This window comes from Anabrus simplex, chromosome 4 (assembly GCF_040414725.1).
Source record: "Anabrus simplex isolate iqAnaSimp1 chromosome 4, ASM4041472v1, whole genome shotgun sequence".
Lineage (NCBI taxonomy): Eukaryota > Metazoa > Arthropoda > Insecta > Orthoptera > Tettigoniidae > Anabrus > Anabrus simplex.
The window spans coordinates 417,717,564-417,736,555 of record NC_090268.1 but is presented as its reverse complement, the minus strand read 5'-3'; the positions used below and the strand labels follow the sequence as shown (position 1 = coordinate 417,736,555).

General features: G+C 38.3%; 1 protein-coding gene across 1 annotated transcript in view; it reads right to left on the bottom strand.

Moving 5' to 3' along the window:
* Positions 1-258: 258 nt before the first annotated feature.
* The window catches only part of LOC136872309 (uncharacterized), a 56,074-nt gene continuing 37,340 nt past the window's right edge, over positions 259-18,992 (bottom strand). The window contains exons 2-3 of the mRNA XM_068227424.1: positions 8,862-14,673; positions 259-1,846 (exon numbers count right to left, since the gene is read on the bottom strand). Of these exons, the coding sequence (XP_068083525.1) occupies positions 641-1,846; positions 8,862-14,673 (7,018 nt within the window). The 3' untranslated portion in view covers positions 259-640. The remainder of the gene's footprint in view (positions 1,847-8,861; positions 14,674-18,992) is intronic.

Below are 18,992 nucleotides of genomic sequence, written 5' to 3'. Positions count from 1 at the left end.
CATTAAGAGCTATGCAATTTAATAAAATCTTACCCACAATGTGTACCCCACTTAACCTAGAATTCTGTGTATAATGTAGAATTCCTTAGCGAAGCATGGGTACATCAACTAGTTTCTCTATATACGACTTGATTTGAGTCTTGCTTGTTCCTTTCCATCGCTAATCTTCAACTCTAGGTAATAACTATAATTGAATAGGTTGCAAATATTTAATACACTGTCATCTTTTGCAATAAGTTAAAAGATTTTATTCTCTTCATGAGCAGCAAACCTACAATTTTACATGTGGGGAAAAAACTCCCTGTAAAAGTAGAAAGTTTGAATGTCAGAAATGAATTTAGGAGTGAATTTATGTACACACACATTAGGAACAGTTAACTTATTTGCTGATATCAGAAAGAATGGTAATAGTACAAATAACAAATTACCTGATTGGCACATGATATATACATTGTCTATACATACTACTGTTGTGTAGCGGAGTGTATAAATTAAATACCGGTACTTAATCTTAGAGCTTCAGTCACTGTCTCACTCATACACTTGTCTCCATACAGTTATATAAACAAACACGCAATTGCACACCCACACACACACTGTCTTTTCCTTGAAAACTGAAATGCTAGTCTTACACTTTCATTCACTCCATTGGGATCTGGTCCACTGCTGTTTTGGTTTTGACGCACCGTCCCCTATAACAGATCTCTGTCTCATGTGAGACCTCTGTTGATGTTGATGTCCCTAGAAATCGCATGGGGTTAGGCTGATATTCTTTCAGCCTGTGGATATTAATGCCTGAAGTGTTCGTTGAGTCTTCAGGCTGATATCCCTGCTCACTCTCAGGTGGTGAGGTGGTGATATCCTGTGAAATTTCTGTGACTGACTCGTTTGCTAATTTGTTTTCTTCTTCTTGCAATAATTTTGACCTGCTGTTACTGATATTATCTGTCTCATTGCTAATAATGATATCCTTCTCAGCTGGAAGTTCTGAAAATGTTTTGTTAGTTTCAGTCTGAGTTTGATTTTCTTTGCTTTCAAAAGTTACTCCCTCAGCTATGTGGTTTGGTGCTTTTACATTGCTGATTTCTTCTATTTCCTCTATTTCTTGCAGAAGAGCTTCTAGTAAACCTACGTCATTCTTTGTTTCTTCTGTTGGTGTTTCATTTAAAGCAGCTTGCGAGACATTCTGTTCCAACTGAGAAGGAGTATTGTTTGTTATATTGTCGGTACTGACCTTTATTTCCAGATCATCTTGTAACAGGAGTTTTTCATTGTCTTGGATGCTACTTGTTTCATTTTGAGTAGAAATAGAATAGTATTCTCCTAGTAAACTCTCATTTTCATATTGACTGTTGTTAGTCTGTTGACTTTTATTTCCTTGACTGATCTCTTCTGATTCAAAGCGTTCTGGGTCATCAGAAACATTCAAATCACTTTCACGATAGTCTTGAGGTGTGCTTGGTGTCGAATATATTTCTTCTCTTTCTGAGTTTTCTGCTTTGGTTCTTTTGTGTTCTTCATCAAAGAAATCATCATAATTACCAAAGTATACTCCTTTTGTAGTGAAGCTAATCTTAGGATCTTTCTCGTATTGTTTGCTTTGGTCATCCGCTTCATTTTCATATTCATCTTGTTCATCCACAAGTGGTACTATATCAGAAGGAGGATTGTTTTCCACTGGATTAAAGAACACCCAAGGGCTGGGAATAGAATCTTTCACTGTTGTGGGTGGTAGAATGTTGGTAACTGTTGCTACATTTTGTGACTCTGCTGTTTCCAAGATGTCTTGTGGGCGATTCTTGGCACGGACTCGAACCCATCCTCCACGTCGCCGACTATGGCTAGCCTGGAAACAAGATAAGAAGTTCCATAAAATGTTTATGATTGTAGAGAAATAGGAAGAACTTCCTGAGAAGATCAAATACAGGGATTATGTAACTTCCAAGTTTTCCAGTCTGGTGAAGCTGTGAATGTCTCATTAAATCAGGTATTGTTCTTTAGATTATAAAATTAGTTTCAACAGACTGAGAAACTTCAAAGTGATCAATCAAGTTCAACCTGAAAAGAAGATGGTTCCACTTTAACAAAAAAACAAAAAAAAAAAGGGAAGAAAATAATACAGATTCTGCTAATGAAACAGTGGTGTAACATATCAGCTACAGAATGATGTGAAAAGGGACAAAAAAATAAGTAGAAGACTTTTTCAAAGAAATAGTGCAATTGTACAAGTATATGCATTATGGAACATGGTTTGTTCTAAACATGTACAGTAGTTTGGGTTTATTAAATGCTTTGTTAGCATTGTATATGTATTGTCTTCATTTACTTTAATCTAAAATTTCAAAAAATGTTCCTTAACTATACAGATTATATTTTAATTATTATCTAAAATTTTCATAATCTGAAACCACCTTTCCCGCCTTTGTTCCTGTTAACAGAGGTTCTACTCTATTACACAAAGCAATCTCTACCATTTAGCCTTTTCATTGAGGTAAACAAACTAGTTCAACCCCTTTAATTTAATGGCATGTGGCCTCCAAAGAGGCCGGGTGCAGGTTTTTTGATTTGATGCTCGTAGACGACCTGCGCGTCATGATGTGGATGAAAATGATGATGAGGACGGCACATACACCCAGTCCCTGTGCCAGGGGAATTAACCAATTATGGTTAAAATTCCCGACCCTGCCAGAAATCGAACCTGGGAACCCTGTGACCAAAGACCAGCATGCTAACCCTTTAGCCATAGAGATAAACAGTTCATCCCCTAAAACCTGTAAACAACAACCTGAAGAAGGCCTCTACTGCTAGGAGTTAACCCACCCAACTGACTGACTTTCAGATTTCCTGAGCTATGAACTCTGTCTCCGGACTTCCCAAGCACTCCAAAAAAGATTACATTTTAAAACAAACAAACAAACAAACATCCTTCATCCTCATCCTACATTCGTGATCTTGCTGTTGTTGCAATCTCATATAAAGGTTTGGGATATTTGGACTGATAGGTAGCCTACCTAGTAAGTGTAGAAGGCATGGATGGATGGACGGACGTGTTAACTAATAAGATACCCGTGCTTCGCTACGGTTTTAAACTGAAAGTTATTATTCAAAGTTTTACATTTTTCAGAGTCCACTGTCATCTGAGCCTGTGAAATACATCCTCACTTCGTACGTCAAACGTTTTTGAGGGAATGATGATTTACTTTTTGATCTAACACTCATTTGTACCCCATACTGAATAACTTTTATGTTTTAAACCCTATTTTATTTAACATCTAAGATGTAAAAGCAACCAACCTATGAAATTTTGATTTTGTACATTGAACAGTAATGGAGGAATGAATACTTTTAAGGGGTGAATGTTTTTTTAGGATATAGAAGACCACCCTTCATAAACAAAATTAAGTTTGTGCCTGAAACAATTTCGGAAGAATGGATATTGCGTTTTTGAGAGTCAACCACCATATAAACCCCTTTAGGAGAGAAATGTTTCGAAGTATACGATATTTTACAGATAGGACATAAAAGAAGACCCGTCTCGTAAAATTACAACTTTGTACGTCAGACTATTTTGGAGGGATGAATAATTTCGTTTACGGAGCTAACCTCATTTAACACTTTAGGAGTGGAACATTACAAAATATTTCCTATTTCACACCTAGGATTTAAAATATATACCGCTATTTGGAATTTTGTTTTTGTACGTTAAACCATTTCGGAGGAAGGAGTAAATTTTTTTTTTTCGGATCTTAACCCCATTTAACTCTCTGAGAGGTTAAATTTGTTTCAAATCTCCTGCTATTTAATACCTAGGATATCATTTGAAATTTTAACTTCATAATTCAGACGGTTTCAGATAAATGCATATTTTTGTCATCATTCCTCACCCCACAGTCAAAACCCCCTTATGGGTATATTGCTTTAAGTTCACTTCTGATTTGTATCCTCATAAAAAGAATTCAACACTTTTTACACCCCTTTAAGTTGATTGCACTCACCCTACCCCGCCACAAAATGTGTCTTTATTTTTAAAGGAGTTCCAAATACCAATTTTCTCATCTGTAACATCCTTTGTTTTTGAGATATAAGTATCCTCAAACAAAGAATTCAACTCATTTTTCAACTTATTTATCCCCCTTAACTGGATTTTCCAAAAACAAAATAATACGTTTCTTTATTTTTAAAGGAGATTCCAAATACAAATTTTCATGTCTGTAATGTCTTCAGGTTTTAAGATATAAGTATCCTCATAAAAAGAATTCAACCCCTTTTTCAGTCCTCTATAAAAACCCAACCCCCTAAGTTTTTCCGAAACAAAAAATACGTGGTACTTTATTTTTAAAAGGTTAAAAATACCAGTTTCCACATCTGTAATATGTTAAGTTTTTGAGATATACTGTAGATATGCTCTTTTTAAAAATTCACCCCCTTTTAACACTTCCCCTTAAAGGATTTTCAGAAAACAAATTATGCATGTTCCTTTACTTTTACAGGAGATTCCGAATACCAATTTTTATGTCTGTAACATCTTCAGGATGTGATATGTAAGTATCCTCATAAAAAATAATTTAACACTTTCTTCACCCACCCCAACCCCTTAAGTGAATTTTCCAAAAACAAAAAAATACATGTCTTCGTTCTTAAAGAAAATTCCAAAAACAAATTTCCATGCCTGTAACATCTTAAGTTTTGGGGATATAAGTATCCTTATGAAAATAATTCAACCCTTTTTTCAGTCCTTCTTACAACCCCCACCCCTTGAATTTTTCCAAAACAAAAAATACGTGGAACTTAATTTTTATAAGATTAAAAATGTCAGTTTTCACATCTGTAATATGTTAAGATTTTGAGACATACTGTAGATAAGCTCATTTTAAATATTCACCCCCTTTTAACACTCCCCCAAGTGGATTTTCAGAAAACAAATTATGCATGTTCCTTCACTTTTACAGGAGGTTCCAAATACCAATTTTTGCGTCTGTAACATCTTCAGTATGTGATATGTAAGTATCCTCTTAAAAAGAACTCATAAAAAGAATTCAACACTTTCTTCATTCCTTTTCACTCACCCCACCCCCTTAGTGGATTTTCCAAAAACAAAACAAATACATCATTCTTCATTTTGAAAGGAGATTCAAAATACAAATTTCCTTGTCTGTAACATCTTCAGTTTGTGAGATATATTTATCCTCATAAAAAGAATTCAAACCCATTTTCAGTCCTTTTTACAACCCTCTTCAGTGAATTTTCCAAAAACAAAAATATGTGTTTCTTTATTTTTAAAGGAGATTCCAAATACCAATGTTCACGTCTGTAATATTTTCAGTTTTGGAAATACCAGTATCCTAATAAAAATAATTCAGCCCCCCTTTCCAGTCATTTTTACGCCATCTTAAGTTTTTTCCAAAAAATACGTGTTACTCTTTATTTAAAAGAGATTAAAAATACAAATTTTCACATCTGTAATATGGTAAGTTTTTGAGATATACTGTAGAAATGCTCATTTTAAAATTTTACCCCTTTAACACTTCCCTTAAATGGGATTTTCAGAAAAAAATTTATGCACGTTCCTTTAGTTTGGAAATTCTAAGTTCCCAAGGAGGCAATTAGATATTTTTCCACCAATAGAGCATGTCATTCCATTCGGAATTGCTAGGCGGGCAATAATTCCATTGTGGAGTTTTATCTCTCGTATGCAGTTATCAGACTGTGCCTCTTATATAGGGCTTCTTATAAATTCACCTGCATACACCCCACCGTCAGTGGGTAGGGTCTGACACATCCCACTCTGATGAGTCTAGTGTCAGAGCTAAGACGAAACGCTGGTTAATAGAGCAAACGCCGGAAAAGCCTTACATCTGATCTGTTCCTTTAGTTTTACAGGAGATACCAAATACCAATTTTCACGTCTGTAACATGTTACGTTTTCGAGATATATTGCAGAAATACTCATTTTAAAAACTCGCCCCATTTTTCACTCCTGTTTACCTCCTCTTAAGTAAATTTTCCAAAAACAAAAAAGACATGTGTTTCTTTATTTTTAAGGAAGATATTAAATACCAATTTTCATGACTGTATCATCTTCAGTTTTTGAGATATAAGTAATTTCATAAAAGGTATTCAATGCCCTTTGCACCTTCTTTCACCCCCCTTAAAACGATTTTTCAAAAACAAAACAAAATATGTCTTTCCTTATTTTAAAGTAGATTCCAAATGCCAAATTTCACGTCTTTAAACTCTTAAGTTTGTGAAATATAGGTACACTCATTTTAAAAATTTACCTCCCTTTTCACCCTCTTAGTGACGGAATATCCAAAAATTCTCCCTTAGCGAGCACGAACGTTGTAAAATAAATGTATCCTCAAAATGTCATTTCTTTATGTCCAGTAGTTTTGGCTCGGCAATGATGAATCAGTCAGTCAGGACATGTTATTTTATATATAGCCTACAGATTATATGTCAGTTAGTGAGATCTGTTGAGCACTGTCCTACGTACATGTCACGTTGTCCTGCTGAGTTTCAGATTCAGGTTGCAGTGGAGAATGACTAGGAACAGGAAAATAAAGCACCTCACTGTGCTGAGGTTTAAGGAACAAAATAAAAAATCTCCTCACTATGCTGAGGGTTAAGGGATGAAATAAAAAATCTCCTCACTGTGCTGAGGTTTAAGGGATGAAATAAAAAAATCTCCTCACTGTGCTGAAGGTTAAGGGATGAAATAAAAAATGTCACTGTACTGAGGGTTAAGGGATGAAATAAAAAAATCTCCTCATTGTGCTGAGGGTTAAGGGATGACATAAAAAATCTCCTCATTGTGCTGAGGGTTAAGGGATGAAATATAAAATCTCGCTGTACTGAGGGTTAAGGGATGAAATAAAAAATCTCCTCATTGTGCTGAGGGTTAAGGGATGACATAAAAAAGCTCCTCATTGTGCTGAGGGTTAAGGGATGAAATATAAAAGTCTCTTCACTGTGCTGAGGGTTAAGGGATGAAAAAAAAAGCTCTTCACTGTGCTGAGAGTTAAGGGATGACATAAAAAAGCTCCTCATTGTGCTGAGGGTTAAGGGATGAAATAGAAAAGCTCTTCACTGTGCTGAGGGTTAAGGGATGATATAAAAAGCTCCTCACTGTGCTGAGGGTTAAGGGATGAAATAAAAAAATCTCCTCACTGTGCTGAGGATTAAGGGATGAAATAAAAAAAGCTACTCACTGTGGTAAGGGTTAAGGGATGAAATAAAAAAGCTCATCTCTAAGCTGACAGCTAAGGGATGAAATAAAAATGCTCCTTGCTGTACTGAGGGTTAAGGGCTGAAATAAAGAAAGCTCCTCACTATGATAAGGATTAAGGGATGAAATAAAAAAGCTACTCACTGTGATAAGGGTTAAGGGATGAAATAAAAAAGCTACTCACTTTGATAAGGGTTAAGGGATGAAATAAAAAAGCTCATCTCTAAGCTGACAGTTATGGGATGAAATAAAAATGTTCCTCGCTGTACTGAGGGATAAGGGCTGAAATAAAAATGCTCCTCGCTGTACTGAGGGATAAGGGCTGAAATAAAAATGCTCCTCACTGTACTGAGGGTTAAGGGCTGAAATAAAGAAAGCTCCTCACTATGATAAGGATTAAGGGATGAAATAAAAAAGCTACTCACTGTGATAAGGGTTAAGGGATGAAATAAAAACGCTACTCACTGTGATAAGGGTTAAGGGATGAAATAAAAAAAGCTCATCTCTAAGCTGACAGTTAAGGGATGAAATAAAAATTCTCCTCACTGTACTGAGGGTTAAGGGCTGAAATGAAAACGCTTCCTACTGTGATAAGGATTAAGGGATGAAATAAAAAAAAAAGCTCATCACTATGCTGACAGTTAAACGATGAAATAAAAGAAAATGGCCTCACCAAAAATTAAAATCAGGATCACATATTTCATTTGATAAAACCATTTCACCTGAATGCTAGTCAGAACTCAAATCCATCAGGAGGTCTCAGTGAATTGACCTGGAGATACATTGACCTACAGAGGGGAGGGTGACCTGGAAAAATCACAGCAGAGGGGAGTATCCAATGCTTTCTCAAAAACATAGGCTGGAGTTTTGTGATTTATTTTCTCCTACACTAATTAAGATAGCAGTAAAATTTTTGAAGATGTTTGCTTAGAATACCATCTTCCACCACCAGTTGAAATGATGCACCTTGTTTCAATTACACTTTACATAGCATTAGAGTTACCAAAGGTATGAGTGTAAGGAAATTAAGACTCCATGAAGCAACAATCAACAAAGGCAGTCTTGCAGACAGTGCAAATATTGAGGAACGTTAAAGGAGTTTAGCCTGAATTGCTTTGCATTCTACACAGCTAGCAGATGGCAAGTAAGTACCAATCATAATCGGCATTGATAGGAAGAAACAAATGGTGGAGCTAGGCTTAGTATTGGAGTCCCACAAGAGAAGTTGCTGAACTCATCCTTTGCTTCTTTCTAACTGAGAGACTATTCTTCTGGCTAAAATGCTATTTCTCACTGAACAGAATGAGGTAAAACCAAGTGCAGGGAAATTCTAAATGTCTATACTTCAATATTGACAAGTTTAATGGGAAATGAATTAGCAAATTTTGTATTTAATAATCCAAACAGACAGACAGAACTTTGAAAAATGATGGATATCACCTCATCATCATATATATATTATCAACCCTCTCAAAAATCATCATCATCATCAGTTAACCATCTCCAGTTTCCTAGGTGCGGTGTATTAGCACTCGCCAAAATAAAAATAAAAAATCAAGTCAATAAATTGAAGGTATGGACAGACACTACATTCTTATTATATTAGTAAGATTGTTTTCTAACTGTAAGAATTTACCTTTTTTTCAGTGGTTGTGGTAGGACTTTCTGTTACTGGAATCTGTGTAGTTAGCGAAGCATAATCTTCTTCAAAAGTAGCATTGTTGTAGCTGCTGTACTGCGGATCTGTATCATTCCTTGGTATTTCAGTTTCTGTTGTTAGGTGTGTCTCATAACTTTCAATGCCTGTTGGGATGCTTTGAGGAGATTGTAAAACAAGTTCCTCATTAGCTGTTCCTAGAGATGAAGTACCAGTATCATCACTGTGGGTTATTTTCCCCCTCTCAGTATTTTCCGTTGCCTTGTTGGAGGTTTTAGAAGATGTATACTGCAGCCTGCTAGATGCCCACTGGCTCTCAGCACCTTCTTCAGCATCGTAGCTTTCTAACGCTGCTTGATCTTTAGTGCCAGATGAAGAATGATGGAAGTTGAGGGCCACACCTTGTTGTGAAGACCACTGTGGAGAAGCATTTGTTTCATCCTCATCAAGGGCACCAAATTGATAATAATTAGATTCTGTTGCTTGTTCTCTGCCTGTTGACAGCTGTCCGATGTTAGAGATGAAAGCTGGTTGATATCGTGTGCTAGATGAGCCTCTTCCACGCTGGCTAGTACGTTGGCCGCTGTTTCTTGTCAAGGGAATATTTTCATCTAGGCCAGAATCATAAACTTCATTGGAGGCTGCAGAAGGTGAAAATCTTAGTCCCTGTTGTCTGTTCCATTGAGGTTCAGCTGTTGGATAGTTCGGAATTTCTTCCGTTGTAGTTGTGGTGCTTGTAGTTGGCCGACGTATTCTTCCTCTAACAGTGGTTATTTTTTGTTTCTGTGGCTGAGGCCTCTTATTGGGACGAACGGTATAAACAGTGTTAGGCCCAGGTGTTGTGGTTGCCGCAGTTGCCGTTGGTGAAGCACCGGTAGGTCTTGTAGGCCGCCTTGCAGATCCTCTTCCTGCAACATTTTTCCTTCCTCCTTTTCTATGAAGAGATGTACCTTCAGTAGTAGTGCTATATCCTGTTGTGTAAGTCGGCTCTTGCTGTGCAGTTGTGCTGGAATATGTGCTGTATGTTGGCTCATCCTGAGAAGTTACTAGACCTCCATTTGTTTGCTCACTTTGCTGTATAGGATCTTGGTATAAATTTGGCTCTGTCGCAACCTCTACATTGCTCAGTAGACTGTAATCTTCTGTTGTTTGTGGAGCAGTTGGAGGGAGAGATTCAGTAGTGTGCTGTAGTAAATTTTGCCTGCCTCCAGAACTTCTCACTGACTGATACTGAAGTGAAGACTGTTGATTATTTTGAAAACTAGTGTCCTGTGCCTTCTGTGAGTCCCTACTTTGAAAAACTGGGTAATTTTCTGATTCCTGTTGCTGCTGACTAGGTCTCTGTCTTGCTCGAATACGTCCGCGTAGACGGACTTGAACGGGCTTTGGTGTCTCGTTTTCTGAAGAACTAGGAACTGTCTCGGTTGTTCGATATGTTAATCTAGTTTGAGGAGTTGTAGATTGCCTCAGACTTGTGCGTGAAGGAAAGTCACTGGGTTGGTGAAGTGGAAGGTAAACATCGTCTTCTGCTGAAGCTTCACTGAAAGAACTTTTCTGTGCTTGTGTACGGCCCCTTGTCCTTTGGAATGTGGTGTATTTCGGACCTTGTCGTGCAGATGTCACCTCTTCAGATGTGGGTGAGTATTCGACTGATGCTGGTGTGTATGGAGGTTCTGTAAAAGTATCTTGCACAGGATGCTGTAGTGCGATTGATGGTGTTGCTTCTGTAGTTTGATAATTTTGTATTGGAGGATTCACAGTAGTCTCTTGGAATGTTTGAAGGAATTCTTGTTGAAGTGGTTGCTGCTGTTGTTGTTGGTGATGTAATAGAAGTGATGGTTGCTGCTGCTGCTGTTGTTGAAATGATGGTTGTTGATAAGTGAGGCTCTCATCACTATTTAATACCTGTGGCAAGTGTGCATTTTGTGGCACTTTGTACTGATCAATCGGTTCTTGACTGTTATAAATGATTGCACTCTCTGTAGTTGTTAGTACTGATTCAGATTTCTGTCTAAAGGCTTGTTGATTATAAAATCCTTCATTTGTATTGGACTGCTGTCTCTGTGTGAGAGGATCGGCTGAATCTACAAATGTTTCTGGTGGTGAAGATGAGTTATCAAGAGGATAGTTCCCATATTGTATTCCTACATCTGTGCTTTTGAATGTTGAGGTATTTTCTATATTGCTGTATGGAATAAATAGCTCATCAGTTGCTATTGTTGGCTCTGTTGTTGTGGTTGTTGTTGTTGTCGTTGTAACTTGCTGTCGTTGCCGTGATTGATAGTTGCTGTTTCCTCTGCCTCGGAATCTTTGCGTCCTCGAGCTGCTTCCCCTCCTGCCAGAGTCAGACTGTGAACCAAAACGCTGTGACTGGAAAGAATCTGTCTCACGTGGTGCTGGTGTTTGGGCTACCTGTGGAATTGGCGTTGTTGTGGTGCTGGTAGTTGTAGTGTATTGGAAGTAATTTGACTGTGTTTCTTCTTGATTGTTGAATAAAACAGGTGTATTTTGTATGTATGACTCAGCTTGGTTACTGTTTACATTTTGACCTAGATTAATTGGACTTAGAGGCTGTTGTAAGCCTATTCCTGATGAAAGAGCCGATTTCCTTTCATCATTTTGTAACTGAAATTGATTTTGATTTTCAGTAAATGAATCACTTGGTATATTAGGATTTAGAACGACAGGTTGTGCTGTCTGGTAGAAGCTTACAGGTGTTGTGGATGGCTCAAGTCGTGTCCTAAATTGATTTACTGTTGAATATGTTGTTGATTCCTCATTTCGGTTTCTAGAATGGCTTGGTCTTCTTCCTCGTGAAGGTGTTCTGCGTGAAGTTGGAGATGACGTTGTGCTCGTTGTTGATGATGTATATGAGGCTGGAGTTCCGCGTTGTCTTCCACGGTACTGACCTCGTCTGGAAGGTATGGTTTGAGCCACAGTTGTTGTTGTGGTTTCAGGTTCTAAGATAACTGTTGTTGTTGTATGATGTTGTTGTTCCTGCTCATCACCATACTGGTTATAAATATCTGACTGTTGGATCGCAAGCCCAGCTTGCAAGGTCTGTATACTGGCTTGATGAGTCTGTAGTGGCTCTGCTGGTAATTGTTGTGGAGTTGGTGCTGGGAAAGACTGGTGATCTAAATTGTGTTCCAGTTGAGGCTGTAATTGAGTCTGAGTATTGTGTTCTAGTGGCAATTCCTGATCTATAAATCCACTCTGAAATGGTTCGTATTCTTGCTGCTGCTGCTGTTGCTGTTGTTGCTGCTGCTGCTGTTGTCGCTGCTGCAGTTGCTGTTGCTGTTGCTGCTGCTGTTGTTGTTGCTGCTTCTGTTGTTGCTGCTGCTGCTGTTGTTGTCGTCGCTGCTGCAGTTGTTGTTGCTGTTGCTGCTGCTGCTGTTGCTGCTGCTGCTGCTGTTGCAGTTGTTGTTGTTGCTGCTGGTGCTGCTGCTGCAGTTCTTGTCGTTGTTGTAGTTGTTGCTGCTGCTGATGCTGTTGCTGCTGTTGTTGTGTCACATACCTTGACTGTTGTCCACCAAATCCTGACTGTTGATTTTCTTGAGTGCGAGGAGGAAACTGTTGCTGAATATTATCTAACTGAGGTGTTTCTGAGACCTGTTGATAGTTGCTTTGTTGCAAAGTATCTCTTGTTGGGTTTGCTTCAAATGGTACTTGTGGAGTTACAAATTGTTGTAAATTTTGTTGGGACAGAAATTCAGCTGATTCTTGACCTAGTCCTTGGGATTGGTAATTTGTCTGCTGATTAGGAAGTTCCTGTGTTCGTTGTGTTGTTTCCTGGTAAGCTGGAATTCTTGGATTTTGAGCAGTCTCGAATTGTGACTGCAGAATTGCTCGTTGTGTTGATATTGCAGCTTGCTGGGCTGATCTTGACGGGAATTGAGTTGCCCTCTCAGGCTGCACTGTTGACCTTATTGGTAACTGTGTTGATATCTCTAACTTCTGAACTGGAATCTGTGGCTGTTGTGCAAAATTCAACTGCTGAAGCCCCTGTGATTGTGTATTCAATGATTGTTGTTGAAGTTCTGATTGAAACTGTTTGTTCTGTGTTGGTGGGAATTGTGTTGGTTGTTGTGAGGCAGGAACTAATACTACATTTCCAGGTTGTCGTGGATCTTGGAGTGAGTTTACAAGAGAGGGGAGTTCAGGGTTTATTGGTGGCAAGTCAGCAGGGAGACTGTATTGTCCTCCCCGTGTATGTTTAATGATAGGACCTTCATTTGACTTCACATGAACATCCTTTTTCTCCGCTGATATGTTAGCTACGACAACCGATCCTACATGTGGTGCTGGGAAAGGTATTTTTGAATAGCCAGGAGGAGGCTGAAAGCTGAGTGGAGCCACAAAGAATGGCAGCTTATCCACTTTCCTCTCTACCCTGTTGGATTCTATAGCAGATAAATATGGTATTTCAAACTTAGCATAACCTTCCGGAGGGCTCAGGTTGGATGGCCCAACAAATATTTGAGGTGAGTCAGGTCCGAATTCATCTAGTACAGATATAGTTTTTGTACTTCGTAATGTGTTTACTACATCTGTTAGTTTCACATCATGGCCTAGTTTGTCCATGTACACTGCTAGTGGTGGTTGATGCACTGGGTTGGGCGTAGTAGTAGAAGTTGAAGATACTCGCTGTCTGTTAGACTGCTGAAATCTTTGCTCCTGATATTGTAATTGTTGCTGCTTATCATACTGTGGTGGATGTCTTTCCTGATCCTGCTGTTGGTCGTATGGCTGTCGTCTTTGTTCTGGGGGCTGCCGTTGTGATTTCTCATAGTTCTGTTGTTTCGTTTGATCTTGTTCTTGGCGTCTTTGATTTTGAAATCTGTGCCTCTGTTGAGTCTGCTGCTGTTGGGCCTGCTGTAGTCGTTGTTCTTGTTGTTGTTGGGTTGCAGGAGCTTGTGTTACTTGTTGTTGTTGCTGCTGTCGAATGTTAGTTTGCTGAAACTGGTTTTGCTGCTGAAGTTGAGGTGTGCCAACTTGCTCTTGGGAGTGATACTGGGGAGTTTTCTGTTTTTGCTGTGGTAGCCTTCCTCTCTGTCGAAGTGTTTCAACTGGCACATAAAGAAGTTGAACTTCTTCTTTTTCTCCATTTTCAGATTCTTCTTCGTCTTCTTCTACTTCACCCTCTTCTTCCTCTTCCTCTTCAATACTTGCAACACTTGGTGCTGTTGGAGGGGGTAGTATTGATGGCTGTACTGGAACGGAACCCTGTAGTTGATTCAAAGGGTGATTTGGGGGCTGCAGAGGTGGACTGTTATGCAGTTGCTCCGTTGCAATTAACCTTGGTTGTTGCACGATCTGTGTCGTTTGTGGTGGTGCGAATTGTGGATTAGTTGGTTGTCTTCCCAGAAATATGTTTTGTCCTTGTACTGGCAGCCCTTGGGGTAATGGCTGTTGTAAGAATTGTGCTGGAGGGTTGTTAGCTTGCTGCAGCAACTGGGACATGAGAAGATTGAATTGCTGTTGTGCAGGGCTCAGTGGAGGCTGCTGAAATGACTGTTGTGGAAACAATGGGATGTTGGCTGGCTGTTGTTGCTGTTGGAATAGTTGTGGCGGCAAGGCTGCATCCACAAGCTCACTGGACTGTGGACTTGTGTCGCTATGAACACAAGTTGGGCATGGTGCCGATAATGGCACCCAGTCTCCTGACCGTCGTTCTGCTACTGGAGTGCTCCATTTGGTATTGTTGACAGCTTCCTCTGCACATGATACTGTCATTAACAGCAACGACACGCACGTGATGGTCACCGTGTCCATTGTCAAGCTCTTGGCCCTGGAATATATCAAAATTTATTATACTTTCTGGAAATTGATATCGATAAATGTTACAAACCTAATGAAAATTTTTTTCCAAGGAAAACAATAGTTTTAAAATATCACACATGTGTGCAAGGTTGAGAACACATAAAATACAGTAATGTTTACATTTTAAAGTCCAAACATCAAACATTAGACACTTGATAATGGTCAATTGAATATGGGATAAAAACTAGTAGGTCATGAGATTAATGAAACTTGAAAAAAAAAATAATAATAATAATAATAATAATAATAATAATAATAATAATAATAATAATAATAATAATAATAATAATAATAATAATGGCTTGTGGCCTCCGAAGAGGTCTGGAGCAGGTCTTTCGATCTGACACTGTATAGGTGACGTGCGCGTCTATGAGAATGGGGCCCTACCTATGATAAATTTTAATGCTGAATACGTCATACACACTCAGGCCCCGAGCCATTGGAATTAACCAATGAAGGTTAAAATCACTGACCCGGCTGGGAATTGAACCCGGGACCCTCTGGACCAAAGGCCAGCATGCTAACCATTTAGCCATGGAGCCAGACAACTTGAAAATGAGTTTGGTGTAACTGCATTCAAAACTCCACTTGTATTGAATAAGGGTAACGTAAATTGCCATTGTCTATTGGTAGTCCTATGTACACGTATATAAATTGCTCTCATTATGTTAAAAGTTGTCTGCAGTTCAATTTATTTATTTGGTATATCCTCTTCTGTTTACTCTATATGTCAATGATAACTCTTCTCAGTTCAGTAACTGTAAGTATCATTTATATGCAGATGATCTACAAATATATTACCACTGTAAAGCTATTGATATTGAGTTTGGAATTCATAAGATGAATTCTATTTTAAATCTGATTAGCTCCTACTCTAATAAGAACTGTTTATTAATTAATCCTAAAAAGACACAAGCTATTATAATAGGGCAACAAAGGCAGTTAAATATCCTTAATAAGAAGTTATTGCCTTCACTTTTGTTTTGTGGTGTAGCTATACCATTTCAGAAGTCGGTAAAAAATCTTGGAATTATCATAAGTGACACACTAGATTGGAGTGAGCACATAACAAGCATCTGTAGGAAAATTCACTCGTCACTTCACCCTCTTAAAACTCACCAATCACTTCTTCCACTAAGCTTGAAAATTAAACTTATCCAGACCCTCATATTTTCCATACTTAATTATTGTGATATTGTAATGATAGATGCCACCATGGAACAGACATTAAAATTACAGAGGGCAATGAACTCATGCATTAGGTTTATATTTTCAATTAAATTTTCAACTCATATCTCCCCCTATTATGAAATTCTCTCCTGGTTAAAAATCAATAAACTACGACATCTTCACATTGCAACTCTCGTATTTCATCTTTTGAATGAATCTAAACCCCAGTATTTATCCTCAAAGTTTAATTTACTCTCCTCTTACATAACACACGATCGACTACTACACTCTCAATTCCTGTGCATCACTCATCTTCATTTAACCGCTCCTTTCAAGTGTCTGGTGCAAGGCTATGGAATTCCCTTCCAGTTAGTGTTAGGAATTGCACTTCCTTAGCTTCTTTCAAGCGGCCTTGCCGAGATTACCTATTAAATGTATAACCAGCTTGTATGATTGGCAGTATGAATGGAAGAATGAATGAGGTTAGGATTTATATTTTGTTATATTATCTAATTATTCTGTTTTATGAAGTTTATTAGATATGTGGTTAAGTGTAAGAGAGGGCCGTGAGCCTTAACTTCACCACAAATGAAGGCATGAAATAAAATAAAATAATAATAAATAATAAGCTTGAGTGGAACTTTTAAAGGTAAGAAAGATTGTAATATGAAGATAAATTCTAAATTTGAGAGGAAAATTGAGGCAAATATTCATTTATAGCAAGAGGAATTACGGAATGGAATAATTAAGAAAAGTCTATACATATAAAATAAGAGTTTTGTCTGTACACTGCTCAGAATTTAAAAAGAATTGTATTTCTGTATTGGTCGTGTCCACAGTAACAAGGAAATGCATTTTTAATTTTTCCGTAATTTCTATCTGTCTGTCTGTATGTACGCTCATCAAGGGAAAATGGCTGAAGAGAATTTAATGAAAATCAGTATGTAAAATATTTAATTCTCAAATATTTATGTTATTAGTGGTTCTATTGATAAATACTACATAACTAAATATATATATAGTATTTAACTTCCGATCATTTATGTCTTATACATTTTTACCTTACTGGCTATGATAACATGATTTGGATTTTTATTGCTAAGTCCATATCAGCGCCGAGTCATGAGAAAATGAGTAAACTGGTTTTAATGAAACGTACATAAATATATTAACATTATAGACTGTTATGCCTTTCAGTGTTCAGTCTGGAAGCCTCTGTGAATTTACTAAACGTTGCCACAGTCCTCTATTTGCAACTAGTGCTGTGGCCTCATTTAGTTCTATACCTCTTATCTTTAAATTATTAGAAACTGAGTCTAACCATCATCGTCTTGGTCTCCTTCTACTCCTCTTACCCTCCATAACAGAGTCCATTATTCTCTTAGGTAACCTATCCTCCTCGATTTGTCTCATGTGACCCCACCACCAAAGCCAGTTTATGCGTACGGCTTCATCCAACGAGTTCATTCCTAACTTAGCTAAATTATTAGAAACTGAGTCTAACCATTGTCATCTTGGTCTCCTTCTACTCCTCTTACCCTCCATAACAGAGTCCATTATTCTCTTAGGTAACCTATCCTCCTCGATTTGTCTCATGTGACCCCACCACCAAAGCCAGTTTATGCGTACGGCTTCATCCAACGAGTTCATTCCTAACTTAGCTTTTATCTCCTCGTTCTGAGCACCCTCCTGCCATTGTTCCCACCTGTTTGTACCAGCAATCATTCTTGCTATTTTCATGTATGTTACTTCTAACTTATGAATAATATATTCTGAGTTCACCCAGCTTTCACTTCCGTAAAGCAAAGTTGGTCTGAAAACAGACCAATGTAAAGATAGTTTCATCTGGGAGCTCACTTCCTTATAACAGAACACTGTTGATCGCAACTGCGAGCTCAGTGCCTTAGCTCTACTACACCTTGATTCAATCTCACTTGCAATATTACCATCCTGGGAGAACACACAACCTAAATACTTAAAATTATCTGCCTGTTCCAGCTTTGTATCACCAACCTGACATTCAATTCTGTTGAATTTCATACCTACTGACATCAATTTAGTCTTCAAGACGCTAATTTTCATACCATACTCATTGTACCTATTTTCAAGTTCCGAGATATTAGACTGCAGGCTTTTGGCACAATCTACTATTAAGACCAAGTCGTCAGCACAGGCCAGACTGCTTACTACACTTCCACCTAACTGAATCCCTCTCTGCCACTTTATACCTTTCAGCAGATGATCCATGTAAACTACGAACAACAAAGGTGAAAGATTACAGCCTTGTCTGACCCCTGTAAGTACCCTGAACCAAGAACTCATTCTACCATCAATTCTCGCTGCAGCCCATTTGTCAACATAAATGCCTTTGATTGATTTTAATAATCTACCCTTACTTCCATAGTCCTCCAGTGTGGAGAACATCATTTCCCTCGGTACCCTGCCATATGCTTTCTCTAGATCTACGAAACATAAACACAACTGTCTATTCCTCTTGGAATCTGGAATCTGGTGCATACTGAAAATCTAATACTGACAGCCCCTCTGTGGTCTGAAACCACACTGGTTTTCATCCAACTTTCTTTCAACCAGTGATCACACTCTCCTTTCCAAGATGCCAGTGAATTCTCTGAAATACTAATCAATGATATACCTCGATAGTTGTTGCAATCCTTCCTGTTTCCTTGCTTATAGATAGGTGCAAATACTGCTTTTGTCACATCTGATCCTCCTTCTCAAAGTGTTTTTTGATAAAACATTTCGGTAATGATCCTTCCGCAGGTTCACCTACAGAAACCTTGTTACGACTTTTACTTCCTCTAAATAATCAAGTTTGGTCATCTTTCCAGACACATCGGAAACTGCATGAAGCAGATCCCGTGCACTGGTCCAAAGACCTCACTAAATCATTCAATTGGTAGTAGCGACGGGCAGTGTGTACAAAGGGCAGGTACGTAATCAATGCGTGCTTATGACTCGCTCTTACTGGGAATTCCTCATTCATGGGGAACAATTGCAAGCCCCAATCCCTAGCACGAAGGAGGTTCAACGAGTTGCCCGGTCCTTTCGGACTAGGAGGACATGCCGATTCCTTCATTGTAGTGCGCGTGCAGCCCA